This window comes from Dunckerocampus dactyliophorus, chromosome 5 (genome assembly GCF_027744805.1).
Source record: "Dunckerocampus dactyliophorus isolate RoL2022-P2 chromosome 5, RoL_Ddac_1.1, whole genome shotgun sequence".
Classification (NCBI taxonomy): Eukaryota; Metazoa; Chordata; class Actinopteri; order Syngnathiformes; family Syngnathidae; genus Dunckerocampus; species Dunckerocampus dactyliophorus.
This window is the reverse complement of record NC_072823.1, coordinates 25367319-25385039: the sequence shown is the minus strand read 5'-3', so window position 1 is coordinate 25385039 and position 17721 is coordinate 25367319. Positions and strand designations below refer to the sequence as shown.

At 47.5% G+C, this 17721-nt stretch overlaps 5 protein-coding genes across 8 annotated transcripts; 3 read left to right on the top strand and 2 right to left on the bottom strand.

The window, feature by feature from the left end:
• Positions 1 to 145: 145 nt before the first annotated feature.
• Positions 146 to 1308, bottom strand: snx20 (sorting nexin 20). Its single transcript, XM_054775344.1, has 3 exons — positions 1281 to 1308; positions 1070 to 1212; positions 146 to 997 (listed from the first exon to the last, which is right to left on the bottom strand). The coding sequence occupies exons 1-3, from the start codon at positions 1294 to 1296 to the stop codon at positions 347 to 349; spliced, it is 810 nt and encodes a 269-aa protein (XP_054631319.1). The 5' UTR covers positions 1297 to 1308; the 3' UTR covers positions 146 to 346.
• A 3598-nt stretch (positions 1309 to 4906) lies between these two features.
• kcnj11l (potassium inwardly rectifying channel subfamily J member 11, like) lies at positions 4907 to 8910 on the bottom strand. The gene is made up of 7 exons (XM_054777735.1): positions 8776 to 8910; positions 8366 to 8525; positions 8054 to 8293; positions 7582 to 7851; positions 7285 to 7492; positions 5295 to 7195; positions 4907 to 5187 (listed from the first exon to the last, which is right to left on the bottom strand). Exons 2-6 carry the CDS (start codon positions 8522 to 8524, stop codon positions 6798 to 6800), a joined length of 1275 nt encoding a protein of 424 aa, XP_054633710.1. The 5' UTR covers position 8525; positions 8776 to 8910; the 3' UTR covers positions 4907 to 5187; positions 5295 to 6797.
• On the top strand, positions 6076 to 6720 carry cd59 (CD59 molecule (CD59 blood group)). The gene is made up of 3 exons (XM_054777736.1): positions 6076 to 6227; positions 6297 to 6398; positions 6491 to 6720. Exons 1-3 carry the CDS (start codon positions 6155 to 6157, stop codon positions 6688 to 6690), a joined length of 375 nt encoding a protein of 124 aa, XP_054633711.1. The 5' UTR covers positions 6076 to 6154; the 3' UTR covers positions 6691 to 6720.
• Positions 8911 to 9178: 268 nt separating the features above from the next.
• LOC129181875 (uncharacterized) lies at positions 9179 to 11564 on the top strand. 3 transcript variants are annotated; one of them, XM_054777605.1, is made up of 4 exons: positions 9181 to 9441; positions 9948 to 10041; positions 10112 to 10199; positions 10600 to 11564. In XM_054777605.1, the coding sequence occupies exons 1-4, from the start codon at positions 9423 to 9425 to the stop codon at positions 11461 to 11463; spliced, it is 1065 nt and encodes a 354-aa protein (XP_054633580.1). In that variant the 5' UTR covers positions 9181 to 9422; the 3' UTR covers positions 11464 to 11564. The 3 variants fall into 3 exon arrangements, with proteins under 3 accessions (XP_054633581.1, XP_054633580.1, XP_054633579.1); XM_054777606.1 differs by lacking the exon at positions 9948 to 10041 and having other exon boundaries at positions 9179 to 9441; XM_054777604.1 differs by lacking the exon at positions 9181 to 9441 and having other exon boundaries at positions 9448 to 10041.
• A 116-nt stretch (positions 11565 to 11680) lies between these two features.
• LOC129181874 (uncharacterized) lies at positions 11681 to 17706 on the top strand. 2 transcript variants are annotated; one of them, XM_054777603.1, is made up of 13 exons: positions 11681 to 12107; positions 12173 to 12266; positions 12349 to 12436; positions 13002 to 13284; positions 13362 to 13455; positions 13586 to 13673; positions 13751 to 14057; positions 14129 to 14222; positions 14281 to 14368; positions 14467 to 14779; positions 14856 to 14949; positions 15039 to 15126; positions 16851 to 17706. In XM_054777603.1, exons 1-13 carry the CDS (start codon positions 12056 to 12058, stop codon positions 17376 to 17378), a joined length of 2211 nt encoding a protein of 736 aa, XP_054633578.1. In that variant the 5' UTR covers positions 11681 to 12055; the 3' UTR covers positions 17379 to 17706. The 2 variants fall into 2 exon arrangements, with proteins under 2 accessions (XP_054633578.1, XP_054633577.1); XM_054777602.1 differs by having other exon boundaries at positions 13002 to 13296.
• Positions 17707 to 17721: the final 15 nt, after the last annotated feature.

The window sequence follows — 17721 nt, the reverse complement described above, 5'->3', positions numbered from 1 at the left end:
TTGTGTGACAATCGCCAAGACGCATCCATGGCGTATTACTGCCCCTTGTGTCCATTCTAATATTGCAACCTGTTGATACAGTATCTCAACAAGTTCAGAAAATTTGACAAATGTAAAAATTTAATCAAAACAGATTTATTGCCATTTCCATATCCACAACATTCTTTCTTTGCTGTCCACAATGAATGCCAAACAATAAAAATTATAAGCTGCAAAACAATAGATATGACAACACGACAGGCAAGTAGGAAATGAAACTTTCAAATATGGCGAACGTCCGGTTCCTATTGATGTAACCAAGACAACAAGCCACACTTGTGAACACCAATGAATTGCTTTGTGTCAGTCACGTGACATCTCGCACCACCAGCTCCTTCAGGGAGCACCAGGAGGCTGCGTGGTCATCCCGCAGTGCCGTCAGCTCCTGCTGGAGGCTGGCGACAGGCCGCCGGAGGCGGTAGCTCAATTCCACCAGCATCTCCAGAAGACCCCCTCGATACTCGCTCATTCCCCAGCGTCTGACGGTGGGCAGAGCTTGGTGAGCGGCAGCCACGGCCTCCCGAGGCTCCTCCATGTCCCGGTGACAAACAGCAATGGCAGCGAGGGTGGGGACCAGCAGGGTGGGCCTCTGCCAGGGTGCCAGATTCTCTTGGATCTGCAGAACTGTCTGCAGCTGCTCCAGCGCCGCCTTGAACTGCCCACCTCGTAGGAAGGCCCTGGCCCGCCTCTGCTCCTTGCCCGTGAGAAATTCAGGGACGAGAGGCGAGTGTCGCACACAGCGCACGTCAAACACCTGGTTCAGGTAGTCCCGCAGGGCTAAGCCCCGCCCCCAGACGGTCCCCGTCATCAGTTTGCAGGGAAACACCAGCTCTTCCAGCTCCCCGCTAAATGCGTCCAGGAGCTTGTGATGGAAGCAGAAGAAGTCGCTGTAGCGCCGCTCCACGCACACACGATGGGCGCTGAAACTTCCACAGGCCATCACCGCCACCTGGTATACCTGCAGGGCATTGCCACGGAGACAAGATGAGTTGCGTTGAGTGTAATGTGTAGTCATGTTGCCGTGTCTCACCACATATTTGCAGTAGGGGTCCTGCTCCTCAACAACGCGACTAGACGGGATGTCAAAAAGCACTTTGTTTGGTCGCTGCGTCCCTTTCACTTCTCGCCACCTCTGCTGCAGCTCCTTTGTGGTCAAACCGGAACCGCTAACCACTACACAAACATACACACACAAGTGAAGAGATCAGCAGCATGAAGAAGAACAACAACCATCAAATCACCTGGAGGCTCGCTCATGGTGTAACCTGCTGCTCATCGACGACTAAAACTGAACAGAAACTTCCAGAAACGTCTTCACTTTCTGTTACTGTGCATGAGGAAGTGAAACACAGAGGCTTATAGTCAACACAAGTTAATAAAATAATGCCCAATGAGATTGCGTCTCTATGAGTTCCTCTTCCTGTCATCATCCAAACACCCCTCAGGGCAGGCCTCACTTTTGTCAAGGATTTTTTTCTGCTTATGAATAAGAATTAAGCTTAAAATGAGTTTACAATGCTTGCTCCTGCTTATTTGTACTTGGGCTACTTGGGGTTTGGCCTTGAAGTCAGCAATGCAAAGAAACTGTAGTACAGTATATTTGTGGGTGCCATGAAGTAGGTGAACGGCATTAATTTATCTTGTATGAGAACAACAATTTTTTTGACAATAATTGTCCTTTTAAAATAAACAACAATGTATATATTTTTCATTCAATATACTAATTTTAATGAATAGTAAGTCAGTCCACCATACAGTAGTGTTTAGACGTTTACATGCAATGCGTCTATTACAGTATGCCACCGCTCGGGGGCGAAAAAGAACAACGAACGTATACCAGGAACAAGACGAAGAAGAAGCAAAGACAATTGATCGGTTATGAAAACACAACACCCACCGTGTTAGTTTGAGTCAAATTGGTTTATCGGTGAGAACAAAAGACACACTAAAGCGTCCCGCCATCATTTTTTGACTTGCACGAACGTAGTGGAATCGAACCTTCTGTTTCCCTTTTGCTTTTTCATGTCGACACCTAGCATGTTACTTCTCTCTTATCATATTACTTCCCTTGCGTCAACTATTTCGACAAGCATATATATAGCTGTTGTGCTGTGGCCTTTCCGGAACTTTCCGCCATTCGCTGTTGTGCTGTGGCCTGTCCAAAACACTGATCTGTACTAATAAGTCTGGATAGACCATTGGTCAATGACTTGTGAAGCCACGCGGCCGCCATATTACCACTCACAAGAAACACTTCTCGGACAATGACTTATGTGAGAACTTGTGAGTTGTTAAGTCTGTTGTTAGTTTGTTACCCACTCACACTAAATGCAAGGTTAGTCATCAGACTAACCTCGCACAACAGGTGTGCTTGAGCTTAGTCATAAGGACTCGGGTATGATCATTAAAAAAAATTCTGTCTATCATACCTGAGCCATAACGGCTTTACATAGGGGGCTGTGGAGGATATGTAAACAAACAACCGCGACTAGACTACTAAATAATTTGCGGTTGCTTGCAAATATAAAAAAATACGTTTTTTTGTTTACCCAAATTTCAAATGAACCCCCATATGGAGACAATGTTTCTATATTATTACATATTATATTACATATTATTCCTGTGTTTTTTGTTAAAATATATTTCTATATCAGAAAAGAGGTTATTTCTATTTCATAACACAAACAAAAAAATCAGCAAAACCTTAACCCTTCTCCAAAATCACTCTCTTTTATGATTCATATTTTGTACAGACGAGAGCATAGTGAAATGTATGAAAGTAAGAATAAAAAGTAAAGGATCATGACCATGGATTTTAGTGGAAAAAAGGGATGGGATATGCAGTTCAAATGAAAATCTCTTTCTAGAGGAGTAAAACTATGCATTGCTATAGGGGAGTGCTGAGCCAGGGTGCAGAGTAGAATTTTGTCCCAAAGGCAATGAGAATTGGAAGGGGGAAAAGTACATTTAATATAGCCAAAAGATAGAGAATAACGTATCAAATCATTTTTAAGGGACGAAGGTTGCGTTACTTGAAGGAACGGGAGAATCTCCCCGCTTTTTAATTTAAAATATAGATGTTCTGTGAGCCTCTTCATCTGCTTTGTACACTATGCAGGCCCGTAACCAAATATTTTTCGGGGGGGTTCAAAAGTCTGAGTGAACGTACCTTTTGTATTTGGAGCCCGAAAAAACAATTTTCTGATGCATATTTTGGACAGACATAACAACAATGTTATTTCCTCCAAATGACAAGCTTAAGGGCAAAATGACAACATCAAGCTTGCCCTATTTAGATAAGTTAATCAGTTTACTGGGCGACTGAGCATGCCATCGCTTCAGTGGTGGATGCTATTTACACAGGCCTACACAATATGAATCACTACAATGTGTTTCGGCCTTACCTATCGCAAATTCAGCATCGTCTTTCTTGGATGTGTCGTGGAAAATATGTCCACCACTTCCGCCAGGTTGATAACCTTTTTGTAGTGAATGTGGAGAAGTGCCAGCGAGGTCAGCCGCTGTTGCGTCATACTGGTCCTCATGTACGCTTCAAGGTACTGGCACTTGGCTCACATTCACACGATGTTACTGGGATGGTACAGGCCAACTGAAGGAGGACCCTGATGTTGGGGAAGTGAATGGGATTGTGTGACGGTCCACAACTTGATGTGGGGGAATGCAGCTCCACAATGCTGTCGCTTGAATGCATCACATACAGTCAGGTGGATTATGGACTTCTTTTAATGGCAGTGTGTCCTGTAACAACACTTTTACAGAGGAATGACAGGTGAGCGTCGACTTTGGTCACGGGATAATCTACACTGCACATAAATGATTCCAAGTTAGTTCAACAAAGAAACTGCGTTAAAGTCTATAAAACTTCGCTCAAAAGTGCAGACTGGCTCTTTCCAATTAATGAACACTATCAAATGCACATTACATTGTATATGACAAAATATAAACACACAGTAAACCAGGGGTCACCAACGTTTTTCCTTGTGAGAGCTACTTTTACAAAATGAAAATGGCCAAGAGCTACTCATTGTTGTAACATTTATTTTCAGAGCTTATTTTAAACCCAAACAAAGCAAATATGCTTGTTTTACCAGAACATTAACAAAATGCTGGTGTCCACAACTCACATTTTGTATTTCAGAATGCATTTATTTCTAGTGTTCTTTCATTATTAACTGAAAACCTGAATGAAAAGCAGGCTTGCGGGCACCTCATGTGGTCGTGGGGGGCCACCTGGTGCCCGCGGGCTCCACGTTGGTGACCCCTGCAGTAAACATTACTTCACCAAATATCCCGGACAGTGCAGCTCTGACCACTTCCTGCAGCAATTTGCACATGCCACTATCCACCAGCAACAGGCGCTGTTGCAACACTTCTGCCATCATTTATCACAGCACATCCACACTCCGTTACAATTGCACACCTTGATAGCAGCTTCTTTTTTTTTTAACCAAATGGGCCTTTGGTCGCCCGCGGGCCTGCTATGTACGCTACGAATGCTGTCTGCTACGTACGAGATGTGAGTGGTAAGATGGCCTCTCAGTGGCTTCAGCGGCTTGCACGGGCGCGTGCGACGTATGGTGTATCCAGATCACTGAACTCTATACTACTGGAGGGGGCGTCCATGCTGACCGCATGAAGCCATTGGTCGGCCATCTTGCTTCACCCAAAAAAGCACACACGCATACACATAGATGTATGTTCATTCACTACATTTATTATGTTTCGGTATAAAAAATTAACACGAATTAACAAAAATTCAATTGAAACAGAGTAAATTTACTAGACCCAAATCTCAAAATTTCCCTCCAGTTTAAGTTTTTTCCTACCTCTATTGTGTGAAATTACAACGCATAACAACTCAATTTCAGTGTTCACAAGGTATTTGCTATGATAAGCATCTACGTAGTATCAAAGTTAAATGCAACGCATACCTTTAGAAGATGATTAGAAAAGTCAAATATTGTTGGAACTGCATTTTGTCGCAATCTAAAAGTCTGGTCGGTCCTGTCGAAGTTCTCCTCAGTGAAATGACTTGAACAGTGTTGCGATCTGGCTGCAGGAATCCACCTGTCTCTCCGCAAATTTACTACCCATTGCTTTGGAAGTTGAGCAGTACAATGTGGAAATCTAAAGGAGAATAAGGGGTAATTTACAACTACTTAGATGAAAAGATGCTTACAGATTTTAAGTATCTATTTTTTTTGTAACTATTTTTATTATAAGCATTTACCTACCTGTGAAATGTAAGCCCCTTCTCTTGATTTTCACGAGTATCACGATTTGTGCAATTAATAGCAGCACAAGACGGCATCTCGAACTCCTCTTAGTTCTGAGGTTTTCTTGTTTTGGGTGAAACAACATGGCGACTTCTATACTTCCGGTGGCTTCAAGCCTCCAATGCGCAGCAAGCGATCGGGGCCCTTCCAGTTATAGAGTTCAGTGATCCAGACGTATTAGTACAGCTGATGAGCCCGCCTCTCAGCCAATGACTGCACGGATAGGCTCCGCCTCTGACATGTACAGGATAGATAAACTTTTGCATTTTATTCATATTTTCACATTTTTTGTGTGGCCAATACAGGGAATATAATACATACATATCCAACAATAAAACTCACAGATTGCTTTATGTAAATTGACCTGAATAGTTTGTATATTAACATTGCTGGATGACAAAATAAATGACTCTGTTTGCTGGTGCCCAGTCACTGCCTGGTACACACAACACCACAAGTGTTCACAAAGTGACTAAAGTTGTGTTCTGCAGTTTGCTACGTTGTGTCTCTGGCATGCTGGCTAACACGAATTTGCAAACAGAACTATATAATGGATGATGTGGAAAAGTTAAAAAATACTTTTGTCATTTTCCTGTCCTCGAGTGTGTTTATGAACCGTTCCAAACAGACACAGACAGTGGCATCATTGACGTGGTAGCCAAGGCCTGGGTGGGAGCAAAGGTCATAGCGATGACACCACATAGTGAGTCTTTGTGTGTCTTTTGTGCGTGGACCACAAAGCAGTCTTCAGTGTGTGCGCTCCTCATTGCGCTGCCAGCCTGTTCCCCAGTTCAGTCCAGCTGGAAGAAGACGACGACATGTCACGTTGCAGCTCTTTCTGCTCTCTCTTCCTGCTGCTGTGCGCGGCCACCGTGATGATGATACGTGAAGGTGAGTCATCATTTCAGCATGTTTAGTAGCATTTGAACATGTTTTTTAAGCACAAATGTGTCTCTCTAGGGGACGCTCTTCGCTGTTACAAGTGCGCTGACTACACGGGCCGCTGTCACAATGTGCAGGAGTGCACATACGAGGATGCCTGCTTGTCTCTGAGCGAGAGAGGTAGAAGGTCATGTGTCCTTTGCTACTCTGACTCTTCTGGACTCATCACTCTGTGTGTGTGTGTGTGTGTGTGTGTGTGTGTGCACATCCAGGAGGGAAGACCATCCGTCAATGCATCAGGTACACAGACTGTGACAATTCACGCCTCTCCCAGATGTTCCCCGCCATGTCGGCGTTCACGTACCGCTGCTGCAGCAGCAACCTATGCAACTCCAGCAAGGCAGTCACCGTGGCAACACCCGTCACACTCCTGATTGGCTCACTTCTCTGTGTCCTTGTGTGCTGGCTGTGAAAATGTCACATGACTGCAAATAAACTAAGAAAGCTCATGTTGTTGTTGTCTTTTCTCGTCTTGTCAGCACAAAGGGGTGTGGCCTGAGTGTCAAACTTTATTGCTCATCATTCCTCCGTCTGGCGTCCTATCACTTCCAGCTGCACCGTCTTCTTCTGCCCTACTTGCTCCACTTCCTTCTCCGATGGAGTGTACCAGGGCTGGGAGGCAGCACCATCGCAGGCGCGGCCCCCCCGGCGGAAGCCGCCCCTCCCGGCTCGGACCAGCCCCCAGCCCTGCAGCTGCACGTCGGGCGTGCCCTCCTGGATCCCCCGCGTCTGGTCCAGCTCTTTGGCGCTCAGGGACGACATCCGGATGGGGACCGTGTTGCCGAACTTGGAGTAGTCGACGCAGTAGCGGCCGTCCTCCTCGCTCACGATGGACACAAAGCGTCTCCCCCACAAGATCTCCTCAGGGATGTATGAGGTCCGAGCCTGCATGCTGATGCCCGTCGTTTCCACTACACCTGCACGAGAATACCACGCCCACTTTTATGCTAATGATATGCATGCACGCTAGCAAATAGGCTCAAAATAATTTGAGGAAAAACGTGACCTTCCAGGATAACGATGATCTCGATGTCAGCGGAGGTCAGCGACTGCGCCGACAGCTCGTAGAGCGGGCTTCCTCTCTCCAATGTGTGGCTGATGATGAGCGGTGACACCAGGAAGACACCGTTGCTCCTCAGTGGGTTCTCCACTTGGATGTCCAGTTGGCTCACTGGGATCACCTCACCCTCCGCCGTCACCGTCCGCCGGATGACCTGGGGGAATCGAAAACAAAGCACACGGCGTGGGCGACGAGACGAGACAGTTACGTGATCCCCTGCCGTGAGCGGCGAGTAGCTTTCACCTGCAGCTGGACGGTGGCCGAGATGATCATGCTTTTCCTCAAGTCACCCACCCGGAACATGAGCGTGGGCCGACCATTTCGTGGGGCGATGACGGCGTTTCTGGAGAAGATGAGCGTTTCGGCCCGGCGGTTGGCCTGCGCCGTCTTCATGAAAACGCAGCCCAGCATGACAGCATTGATGATCAGGCCAAGTATGTTTTGGATGATGAGCATGATGATGGCCACGGGACACTCCTCTGTCACCATCCTGCCGCCAAAACCAATGGTCACCTGGAGAAACACAGAGCTAGTTGTGAGTCTCTATGAGCTAATTTAGTATCCCTAAGCTAAGTGTTGGCGTCCATGACCTAATTTAGCATCTGTAGGCTAGTCATTAGCATCCAGATACTATTGTATTCTCAGTACAATTATGTTGGTGCTGCTAAATGTCGCTAGCATTTCTGGTGGAAGAGAATATGGAAAAGGTTCCAACCTGGACCTCAATGGAGAAGAGGAAGGCCGAAGTAAACGAATTGATGGCGGTGACGCAGGGAACGGGCCCCGGTTCTCCGTCGGGGTTCCGGGGCTGCAGGTCTCCATGCGCAAAGGCCAGGAGCCACCAGACCATGGCGAAGAGCATCCAGGAGCAGAGGAACGCTGAGGTGAAGATAAGGAGGGAGTGCTGCCACTTCAGATCCACCATGGTGGTGAAGACATCCTGCAGGAAGCGACCCTGCAACACCACAACACAGCTTGTCATCCTGGTGGTGATCACCCCGGTGGCCACAACGTCCTCATCTCTCACCTGCTCTCTGATGTTCTTGTGGGCCACATTGCACGAGCCCGTCTTGGTGATGAAGCGGGCCCTTTGAGTCCTGAAGCGGCTGCGGTTGGGCTGGTTCTGGTCTTCGGCCAGGCGGGTCAGCAGGAAGCCGTCTGGAAGGAGACCTTTCCTGGCCAGCATGCTGACACAAACACAGGTACAGCATGAGTGAAATAATGACTTGATTGGTATTAATGACTGACTACGGAATCTAAATGTTAATCTTAATGTTTAGAACACAATACATAATATTGTATTGATACAATAATAAAAACAAATAAAAGGTAACAATGTGTACTTGGATTACGTGTGATCTATAGGATGAGCGTACTGATCACGGCCTGGAAAACCAATCCAAAAAATTCAGTTTGACAACAATCCATCCACCTTACCTGACGACTTGTCGATCGATTGTGTGACGTATGTGATTACTGACGACGATTTAAAGCAGATACAGCCATCATTTTTGCCATTGTGATCCTTGGAGGACATCTGTTAAGTCAAATAACAGTGCACTCCAACTCAACGTCCGCTTAGTTGTTTCAGAATAAAATTGCATCAACGCAATTGGCCTGCAGTTTCTATAGGATTAAGTCGCTCAGAAATAACATTTTAAGCAATAAATAAGCGCAGAAATAGAATTTTAAGCAATAAATTAATCTAATATTGAGATAAAATGCACATATTGAGTGCAAGTGTTGCGCTTTTAGTGTAGTTTAAAATCTGCGAAGTGGTTTATTTTGAAAGTTGGCGCTAATGGTTTTCGGTTTTTATTTGGCACTGATGGTGCTTGGATACTGAGCATCTTCGCGTTACAAAAATATCAACGTAACACCACATTAACTTTCGTTTTTCTTGATAGCATGTTAAATATAAAATATTAAATCTTTTTCTAGTCATTTCCTCGGTATTTTAGTTGGTATTCGTTGATTCTTCAACTGTGCAGTACAGTACATAAGCCTGCAGTTGACAGCAGAGCTTCACTCGGAGTCTTTTTTGTCAACTGGGGAAGAAGGGTTCAGGTTTTCCGGTATGGATCATGGCGTTCTCCTATCGAAGTAAGATTTCTTCATTTCACTGCTCTTTTGCCTCTTGATTTCGCACTTAGCAACATTGAATGTAGTCATACGACATAAGTCAGTCAACAAACGATAAAATTCACTTCACATGAAACTATTGTGACAAGAATTTGTTGTTTTGTCGCCGTCGTGGTTACTTTTTATTTGTATTACACATCATTACAATCAAAAAGTTGTCAAAACGCCGACGTCGTTACCATGTTTTTGTTAAACATGATTACAACCACAGCTTTTAAAGCAATTTTAATGATTCTCTCAGTGTGGCTGGTCGTCATAAGGACGCCCTTGTGACGTCACAGTCTTGTTTAGTCTTCTGGGGGAAATATTATAGGCCATGACGTCATATCAACAGCCTGTGTGTGTGTGTGTGTGTGTGTGTGTGTGTGTGTGTGTGTGTGTGTGTGTGTGTGTGTGTGTGTGTGTGTGTGTGTGTGTGTGCGCGCGCGCGCGCGCACGTCCATGTGTGTCCCCGAGTCCGTCCACAGTGATAGACAGAGACATTCAGCAGCTCATTCACCTGCGGGCCACCAATAACTCCATCTTCACAGGCCAAAGTAACTCGGCCATGCAGGGCTGGAGGTCAGTTTGCTGCGTCCTTGGTAACCTCCTATTTGGGGTATGTTCCACTGTTGCTCCTTTTCTCCTGCAGGGCGATCCGGAGGGAGATGGGCCTCCAGGGCATGCTGTCCGCTCGCCAGCTAAAGAAGAAATGGGACAACATGAAGGAGAAGTACCGGGTCAGTGGATAGACCATACACTACCTGCACTCATTTAAACTACTTAAAAGGTACCTGCATATATGCTAACAGTATACTGTACATGCTATCTGCATGCTCACTAACTCCATTAAAGCCACCTGCATATAAACTAACTACATACATGCTAACTACAGCTACATTAACTGCAGAGACACTAATTGTGTATGAGCTACTTGCATACACAGTACCTTGCCTTACAGTACCCACGCACCTTTCCGCATACACTCATACACACTGGCTGCATAGGTTACCAGCCCGCACACACTGAATAGACGCTAACTGCGTAAAAGCTATCTGCACACACCTTTAACTGCATACACACACTAATTGCCTGTCAGAACCTTGTGTGTCATATAATAATGTATAATTTCTTGCCTAGGCTCTTAAGAACTCTCCTGAAGGTTTACAGAACCGAACCAATTCTTGGCGCTGGTTACATCTGATGGATGAGGCCATGAGTGGCCGGCTGGCCGGGACCGCCAACGTGGTGGAGCCGTCAGTGCTGGACGATGACGAGGATGCTGTGCCTCACTTCTCTTTCGCCCATATGGTGACACACCCGCCCGAACTGGAGGTAAAAGAGATGGGTACGGTCGAAGGAGTCCCTGTGCTGCAGGACGTGTTCAGCGTGGGTGTCACTGAGGTGTGTGGAGACAATGTCGTCAGTAAAACTGAGTCCCCTGGGGCCGCCAGCACTGAGCTTCTCTCTCAGAATGGCGTGTTGTACGCTACGTTGCTGTCAGAGGGCATCATGGCACAGAGTGACAACAACAATAACGAAAGCATGGGGCCGCTGTCCTCCCCCAGCTGTACCGACGACAGACTGCTGGACGGGCGGCAGGATCTGGAGAGGCTCTTAATAGACGTAGAACGTGATCGTGCGGATGTAGAACGTGGCCGTGTGGCATTGGAAAGGGACCGGGCAGCATTGGAACGGGACCTCGTTTCCATACAACGGGACCGGGCTGCTATAGAACGAGACAGAGTGTGTCTGGATCAAGACCGGGCCTTTCTGGACAGAGACAGAGCTTTTCTAGAAAGGGACAGAGCGCTTCTGGAGCAAGCCAGAGCCCTGCTGAAGAGCCAGGGGGGGATTCGGGGGACTGAATGGGCAGGGGAAGCAGAAGTGATGGTGCAGACCAGGCTTCATCAGAACTTCTTAGCTGTGCATGTGGACCCGGAGCAGCTGGAGAGCACACAGAGGCTGGTGTCTTTGTTCCAGAAGCTTGTGGAGAAACTTTGACTTTCCTGTGATGACATGTATGACGTTATTCTTCACCACTGATAAATCTTTATTATTTGTGCTCTTGCCTCTTTTTCAATAAAGACTTACTGTATAATGTATTAACTGACCGTCAACTGTGTATAGTTAAGTCATGTTGGCGTCTGGTAGGTGGTGTCATCGTGTAAAATCCTTTCAGACCCCGCCCCGCTGAAGTTCAGGTCACGTGAGTGCGGGCAGGCCTTGACGGATAATCGAGCGCTCCTTGGAGCGTAAGCTGGACACAGGCTTGCCCGGGTCTAAAGGTACCGTTCACTTATTGGTTCCTGATCGCAGACATGGGCTGCAAGAACGTCTGGCAGCCGGTGTCACGTTTTAGTGCGCTCAGGATTTTGCCTCTGTTACGAGTTCGAGCTTGTTTGCGTTAGCTACTTAGCCACATAGCATCGCGTAAGGAGCTCCGCAAGACGCTCACTCTGGTCCGGGCCCGCCTGGTGATGGACGGAGATGATCCGCCAAAACGTAGCGGGTCGACGTTCTGTTCACACCGGTGTGTGTGTGTAGCTAGTCCGAAGCAGTCCAAAAGAACAGAACCGCCGCTTCCGTGCTCACAATGAACACAAGCCCGAACCCACTGGCCCACTTCCAGGAAAACTCTTATAAAAGTAAGTCTACCTTCCACCTGGTTCACTTTGGCCGGCTGTTCACTTTTGACCTTTACACTCTCCAGTGAGCGAGGAGGACGTGAAGAGGCTGATCCAGTTTAGAGCGTCCAACGAGGTTCTATTCACCGGGAAAAGGAATTCTGCCAAGATAGCCTGGAGGTACAGCACGTGCTGTTAGTCCAAATATTCAGCTATTCGATTCACTGAAGCTCCAGCTAAGGATCTTATGGTTCTGGTCCAGCACCATCCTGAGGGGTCTGGGCCTTGAAGGGAAGCTGACGGCTGAACAGATCGCAAAAAAGTGGGACAATCTGCGCACCAAGTACAAGGTAGGACTTCATCCCGCTCACATTGGTTGAACAGGACTGGAACCAGGGTTACCTCGTCTGTGTGTTGTGGTGTCAGGTTCTCATTCTCATACATTCACGGTATCTAATTCTCATGTTTTCACCAGAAATGTAAAGTAGATCAACTCGTGTGTGAGAAGATGACACCTCTTAAAAGTTGCAGTGCACTATGTACTTGTTTGGGAAAAAAAATGAAAAAGTTGTATTCTTCTATTTTCTGTAGCTTCTTTTTGTTGTCACAAACAAAACGGAACCGCTTTAAAACAAATGCTGTTTTAAGATGACAAGGCCCCCAGCAGACCTGCTGCTTGTTAAGAGCGATGCGATACTAATAAGCGCTGTGGCGGTTCATGCACTTGGTACCCAGGCCTTCAGAGGGGATTAATCAACTTAATGTTCTAATATTTTTATGTTTTAATGGTGTACTTTTGCAATATTCTCATGTTTTCACGGTTACATATTCACATGCTCTAATGATGTCATGTTCTTGTATTTTCACCATGCCATGTTTTCATATTTGTGTGCATGTGTGTGTATGGTGATCCAGGACTTGAAGCAGCCCTATCAGGGTCAGGAGCCCCCGGGGGGCGTGACTGAGTCGTGGCCGTGGTTCCACATGATGGATGAAGCCATGCAGGGTCGACTGTACAACAGCCAACTGGTGCTGAGCAACCAGAACCAGGACAACAACGACATCCTGGAGTTCCTCATCAAAACTGAGATGGAGGATTCGGGGGCGACGACAGAAAGCGTCAAGGACGACGGGACAACTGCAGCTGAGGCTCCGCCCGCTGAGTGCGTTCCCATGGGCTGGAGGAGGATGAACGAGTGTTCGTACAAAAGTAGGCAATGATGTCGCAAGCGGTCCTGTGTCCTATGATGATGTCATCATCTTCTTTCCGCACAGTGTCCGAGGCCGAGACAGACCGTTTGATCAAAGTTAGAGCCGCCAACGAGGCCATCTTTACTGGCAGGAAGCACACGGCCAGGCCGGCGTGGAGGTGAGTCACATGACTAGTCCCACGGGATGGCATCAGTGTGCATATTGTTACCATAGCAACCCATACGTCAGTGCAGAGTGAATAAATCCCATATGATGAAATGATGTCATGGGGGTATGTCTTGTCATAGGGCTGTCCTGCACGAATTGGGTCTTCAGGGAAAGCTGACCACAGATCAGCTGGCCAAAAAGTGGGACAACTTGAAGAGGAGGTACAAGGTGATGATTCCCTCCACAAGAGTCCCAGTGACATCACAATATCGCGTCACACCGCCATGTTTTCCCGTTGCCACCAGGAGCTAAAGTTTCCGGCACGAGGCATGGAGTCCAACCCGAGCTCGTGGCCGTGGTTCTGCCGGATGAATGATGCCATGGAGGGCCGCTTGGCCGGCGGCGCGCCCGTCCTCACACCCATAGTGGATGACGAAGACGATGACTGTGAGTTGCTGTCACCGACGCCCAAAAAGCGAGCAAGACGAAGTCGTGGCGGAATGGCAGAGTTTCTGAACGAGTCAGAGATGGACCTGCTGGTCGACGCAGAGGACAAAAATGCTTCTTCGACGTTGGGAGATTTGCATCGAATGTCCGAATTCAGCTACAAATGTAAGAAGACCCTTGGCGCTCCTTGTCTCCGCCATGTTGGCCTTTGACAGACTGGTGTGTCTTGTGGACAGTGACAGAAGAAGACATCAGACGACTGGTGGAGCTGAGAGCTGCTAACGAGTCTTTGTTCACTGGCCGCAGGAACAGTGCCAAGCCGGCCTGGAGGTGAGTGCACGCACACTGTGACCTGATGCACGGCTGCATTGACGTCCTGTCTGTGCAGGGGCATCGTAAAGGAACTGGGATTGACAGGCAAAATCACACCTGACCAGGTTGCCAAGAAGTGGGACAACCTGAAGACAAAGTTCAAGGTGAGCTTCAATCACATGACTGAGTTGCCTCCTGTTTCACTTCCTGCTTCACTCCTCGACCACGGAGAAAACAGGAAGTAAAAATGTGTGCCCTGCAGGACTTAAAGTTCCCTCCTCACGGGATGGAAGTGCAGACCAGCCCAGCGTCCTGGCCCTGGTTCCAGCTGATTAGTGACGCCTTGGAGGGACGACTTGCAGGAAAAGCACCCCGGGTCACGCCTATTTGGACCAACGAGGAGAACGCTGTCTTTGTCTCCTCCCCCCCACCTGCTGACAGTTTGATGGCAGAGAGGAGCGTGTGTGAGCTGGAGTCTGTAGCGGGTGTAGACAGCGGCGAGCCCGATGGTAACGTCACCTACATCGACGCCAGCGGGGAGGAGTGTTCCACACCATCGGACCTGTCTTATAAAAGTAAGATGGCAGCCACCAAGATGAAGAAAATTTTGACACTGGACGCGGTGTTGTATTGGTCCGTCTGTCTCCTTAGTGACCGACCAGGACACTCGGCGCATGATCCAACTGCGAGCTGCTAACGAGGCCTTGTTTACCGGACGTAGAAATGCTGCCAAAGCTGCATGGAAGTAAGATGCTCTACTCTTGTATGTCTTTTTAGCACCTGTATCACCCACTATATTGTTGTGTGTGTGTATCCGTGCTATGCGCATGTCAGAGCCATCATCCAGCAGCTCGGTCTTCAGGGAAAGGTTTCCACATACCAGATGTCCAAAAAATGGGACAATCTCAAACGGAGGTTCAAGGTATATACTGTATTTTCTCAATATGTCATATTCTGATGCTCTCATGGTGTCATATTCCCATGGTTTCACAACATCATGTTCTCATGCTGTTTTGTTAAGATAGTTTGTTAAGATTTGTTAAGATAAATGTTTTCACCATTTATCTTCTCCTGCTGTTGCAGTTGTCATTATCATGCTCCCATTGCGTCATTCTCATGTTTTCATCTTGGCATGTTCCAATATATCCCCATGTTTTATTATAAAAATAATAACAATAATAATAATACATTTCATTTATAAGCACCTTTCTAAAAACCCAAGGGCACTGTACAAGATGCAGACAAAACAACAAAGGATAAAATCAACATGACCAAGTGTTGGCAGGGCAGTGTAGAAGCAGTCAAAGGGAGTATACAGTCTTGAACAGATGAGTTTGAGTCTGGATTTGAAGATTGGGAGTGAGTCAGTATTTTGGATGTCAGATGGTAATGAGTCCCAGAGTCCTCCCCATGGCGCTGAGGGCACAGTGAGGTGAATGGAAGAGGAGGATCTGAGGGAGCAAACTGGAGTAGCAATGTGGAGGAGGTCAGTCAGATACGGAGGTTGTGTATGGCCTTGAACGTACAGTATTTAGGAGGAGTTTGTAGTCTGTTCTCTGCTTGACCGGTAGCCAGTGAAGTTCTTGTAAGGTGGGGGTGATGTTTTGTAATGAGGCGGTTCTGGTTCAAATCTGGGCAGCGGAGTTCTGGATCAGTTGAAGTTTATGGAGGGACTTCTGGAGGAGACAAAGGAGTGAGTTGCGGGGATGATTAATATCGCAAAGGCGGAAGTAAGTAGATCGAATGATTTAAATGACAGTTCGCTATACAGGATGACACCCAGAGTCTTTCCCTTAGGGAGCTGTCAATGTTGAGCATGAAACTGTTGACTTTAGAAAGTGATGATTTTGTTCCAGTGACAAAAAATTCAGTTTTGTCACTGTTGAGTTCAACCAGGATTTGATTTTTGATAGATGGGAAGTGAGGGAGGACTGAGCCCTGAGGCCTGAGCCACACTGTAGTGACAGTGGGGAGGTTGGGCTTGAAGGACTTAAAGCTGCATGAACTGAGTGCGGCCTGTGACATATGAATGAAACCAGTTGTCACCATGCTATGTTCTCATTTATTGTCATGTTTGCATCATGTCATGCTCTCATATATTGCCGTGCTCTCATGATTTCATCAATTTTTTCCCCCATTTTATGTTCTTCCCATGTTGTTATGACCTCACGTTCTCACTGTGCCATCATGCCATTTTCTCTGATGTCGTGATGTCATCATATCCATCCATTCTTTTTCTATGCCGCATATCATATCCTCATGAGGGTTGCAGGGATATGCTGGAGCCTATCCTAGCTGACTTTGGGCGAGAGGCGGGGTACACCCTGGACTGGTCGCCAGCCAATGGCAGGGCACATATAGACAAACAACCATTCACACTCACATTCATACCTATGGACAATTTAGAGTCATCAATTAACCTAACATGCATGTTTTTAGAATGTGGGAGGAAACCGGAGTACCCGGAGAAAACCCACACGCACGGGGAGATCATGCAAACTCCACACAGAGATGCCCAAACAGAGATTCTTTCCGATCTCCTGACTGTGTGGCCAACATGCTAACCACTCAAGCACCGTGTGGCCCATGTCATCATATACTGACATGTATCCTTTTTATGTTTTCATGTCACTCCTCTCCCCTCAGGATCTCAAGTACCCCCCAGCAGGCATGGAGAGCATCAGTGATGGTGCCGCCTCTTGGCCATGGTTCCACCTGATGAATGATGCCATGGAGGGTCGCCTGGTGAGTAGCGCCCCCCTCCTGAGCCCTGTCACCCAGAGTGGCGAGCAGCAGCACACTGATCCTGCCCCCAGGCAACGGACCCGCTCTGCCCCGCCCCCCACTGACTATGCCCAGGAGTCGTTTGGTGCCGGCGAGCAGGACCGCTTGGTTGGTTTGGAACGGGAGTGGGAGGCAGTGCAGCGAGAGCAGGCTGCCATGGAGCGCCAGCGCGAGATGCTGGAGGGAGAACGGGCAGCGGTGGAGCGGGAGCGAGCGGCGGTGCAGGCGGAAAGGCTATGGCTAGAGCGGGAGCGTGCGGCAGTCGAGAGGGACCGCGCCATGCTGGAGCAGGAAAGGGCAGGGCTCAGTAGAGAGAGGGAGATGCTTGACCAGCGAGCACTGATGCTGACGCCCGTCGTCCACTCGGGACACCTCAATGCCCTCATGTAGACTCCCCACCCACACTGCTGCTATCTTTGTTGGAGGACGGTGTGCTCCCCATTGTTATGTGACGTCAAGACCGCCTCTGTGGATTTTATTCTGGCGAGCTGAAGCAGTTTCCTGTGTGTTGCCTTTGAAGGTATTTGACAGTAGTTTCTATTTATTGGAGAAAATGATAATGAGGAAGGCGGGACTTCACTTTGTGCCTCCATGAATAATAATTATTGAAGTTCTAAAACCTTTTGTTCTGAAAATAAAAGTCTGATGCCATAAAGTCCCTTCCTGTTTGCTTTTGATATAAGTTGGTGACCATGTGACATTGACGAGGTCGAGCAGGCGTCTTGTTTGTTCT

What these genes read in the sequence shown, in the direction of transcription:
- snx20 (XM_054775344.1), bottom strand. An exon ending in ACCCCTACTGCAAATATGTG is followed by an intron (nt 998 to 1,069) that starts GTGAGACACGGC and finishes AATGCCCTGCAG; the next exon opens with GTATACCAGGTGGCGGTGAT.
- cd59 (XM_054777736.1), top strand. Translation starts at nt 6,155, where the DNA reads ATGTCACGTTGCAGCTCTTTCTGCTCTCTCTTCCTGCTGCTGTGCGCG. An exon ending in CGTGATGATGATACGTGAAG is followed by an intron (nt 6,228 to 6,296) that starts GTGAGTCATCAT and finishes GTGTCTCTCTAG; the next exon opens with GGGACGCTCTTCGCTGTTAC. An exon ending in CTTGTCTCTGAGCGAGAGAG is followed by an intron (nt 6,399 to 6,490) that starts GTAGAAGGTCAT and finishes GTGCACATCCAG; the next exon opens with GAGGGAAGACCATCCGTCAA.
- kcnj11l (XM_054777735.1), bottom strand. Translation starts at nt 8,524, where the DNA reads ATGCTGGCCAGGAAAGGTCTCCTTCCAGACGGCTTCCTGCTGACCCGC. An exon ending in TCTTCTCCATTGAGGTCCAG is followed by an intron (nt 7,852 to 8,053) that starts GTTGGAACCTTT and finishes GTGTTTCTCCAG; the next exon opens with GTGACCATTGGTTTTGGCGG. An exon ending in CGGCCACCGTCCAGCTGCAG is followed by an intron (nt 7,493 to 7,581) that starts GTGAAAGCTACT and finishes CGATTCCCCCAG; the next exon opens with GTCATCCGGCGGACGGTGAC.
- LOC129181875 (XM_054777604.1), top strand. Translation starts at nt 9,797, where the DNA reads ATGACGTCATATCAACAGCCTGTGTGTGTGTGTGTGTGTGTGTGTGTG. An exon ending in TCGGCCATGCAGGGCTGGAG is followed by an intron (nt 10,042 to 10,111) that starts GTCAGTTTGCTG and finishes TTTCTCCTGCAG; the next exon opens with GGCGATCCGGAGGGAGATGG. An exon ending in ACATGAAGGAGAAGTACCGG is followed by an intron (nt 10,200 to 10,599) that starts GTCAGTGGATAG and finishes TTTCTTGCCTAG; the next exon opens with GCTCTTAAGAACTCTCCTGA.
- LOC129181874 (XM_054777602.1), top strand. Translation starts at nt 12,056, where the DNA reads ATGAACACAAGCCCGAACCCACTGGCCCACTTCCAGGAAAACTCTTAT. An exon ending in GAACGAGTGTTCGTACAAAA is followed by an intron (nt 13,297 to 13,361) that starts GTAGGCAATGAT and finishes CTTTCCGCACAG; the next exon opens with TGTCCGAGGCCGAGACAGAC. An exon ending in ATCTCAAACGGAGGTTCAAG is followed by an intron (nt 15,127 to 16,850) that starts GTATATACTGTA and finishes CTCTCCCCTCAG; the next exon opens with GATCTCAAGTACCCCCCAGC.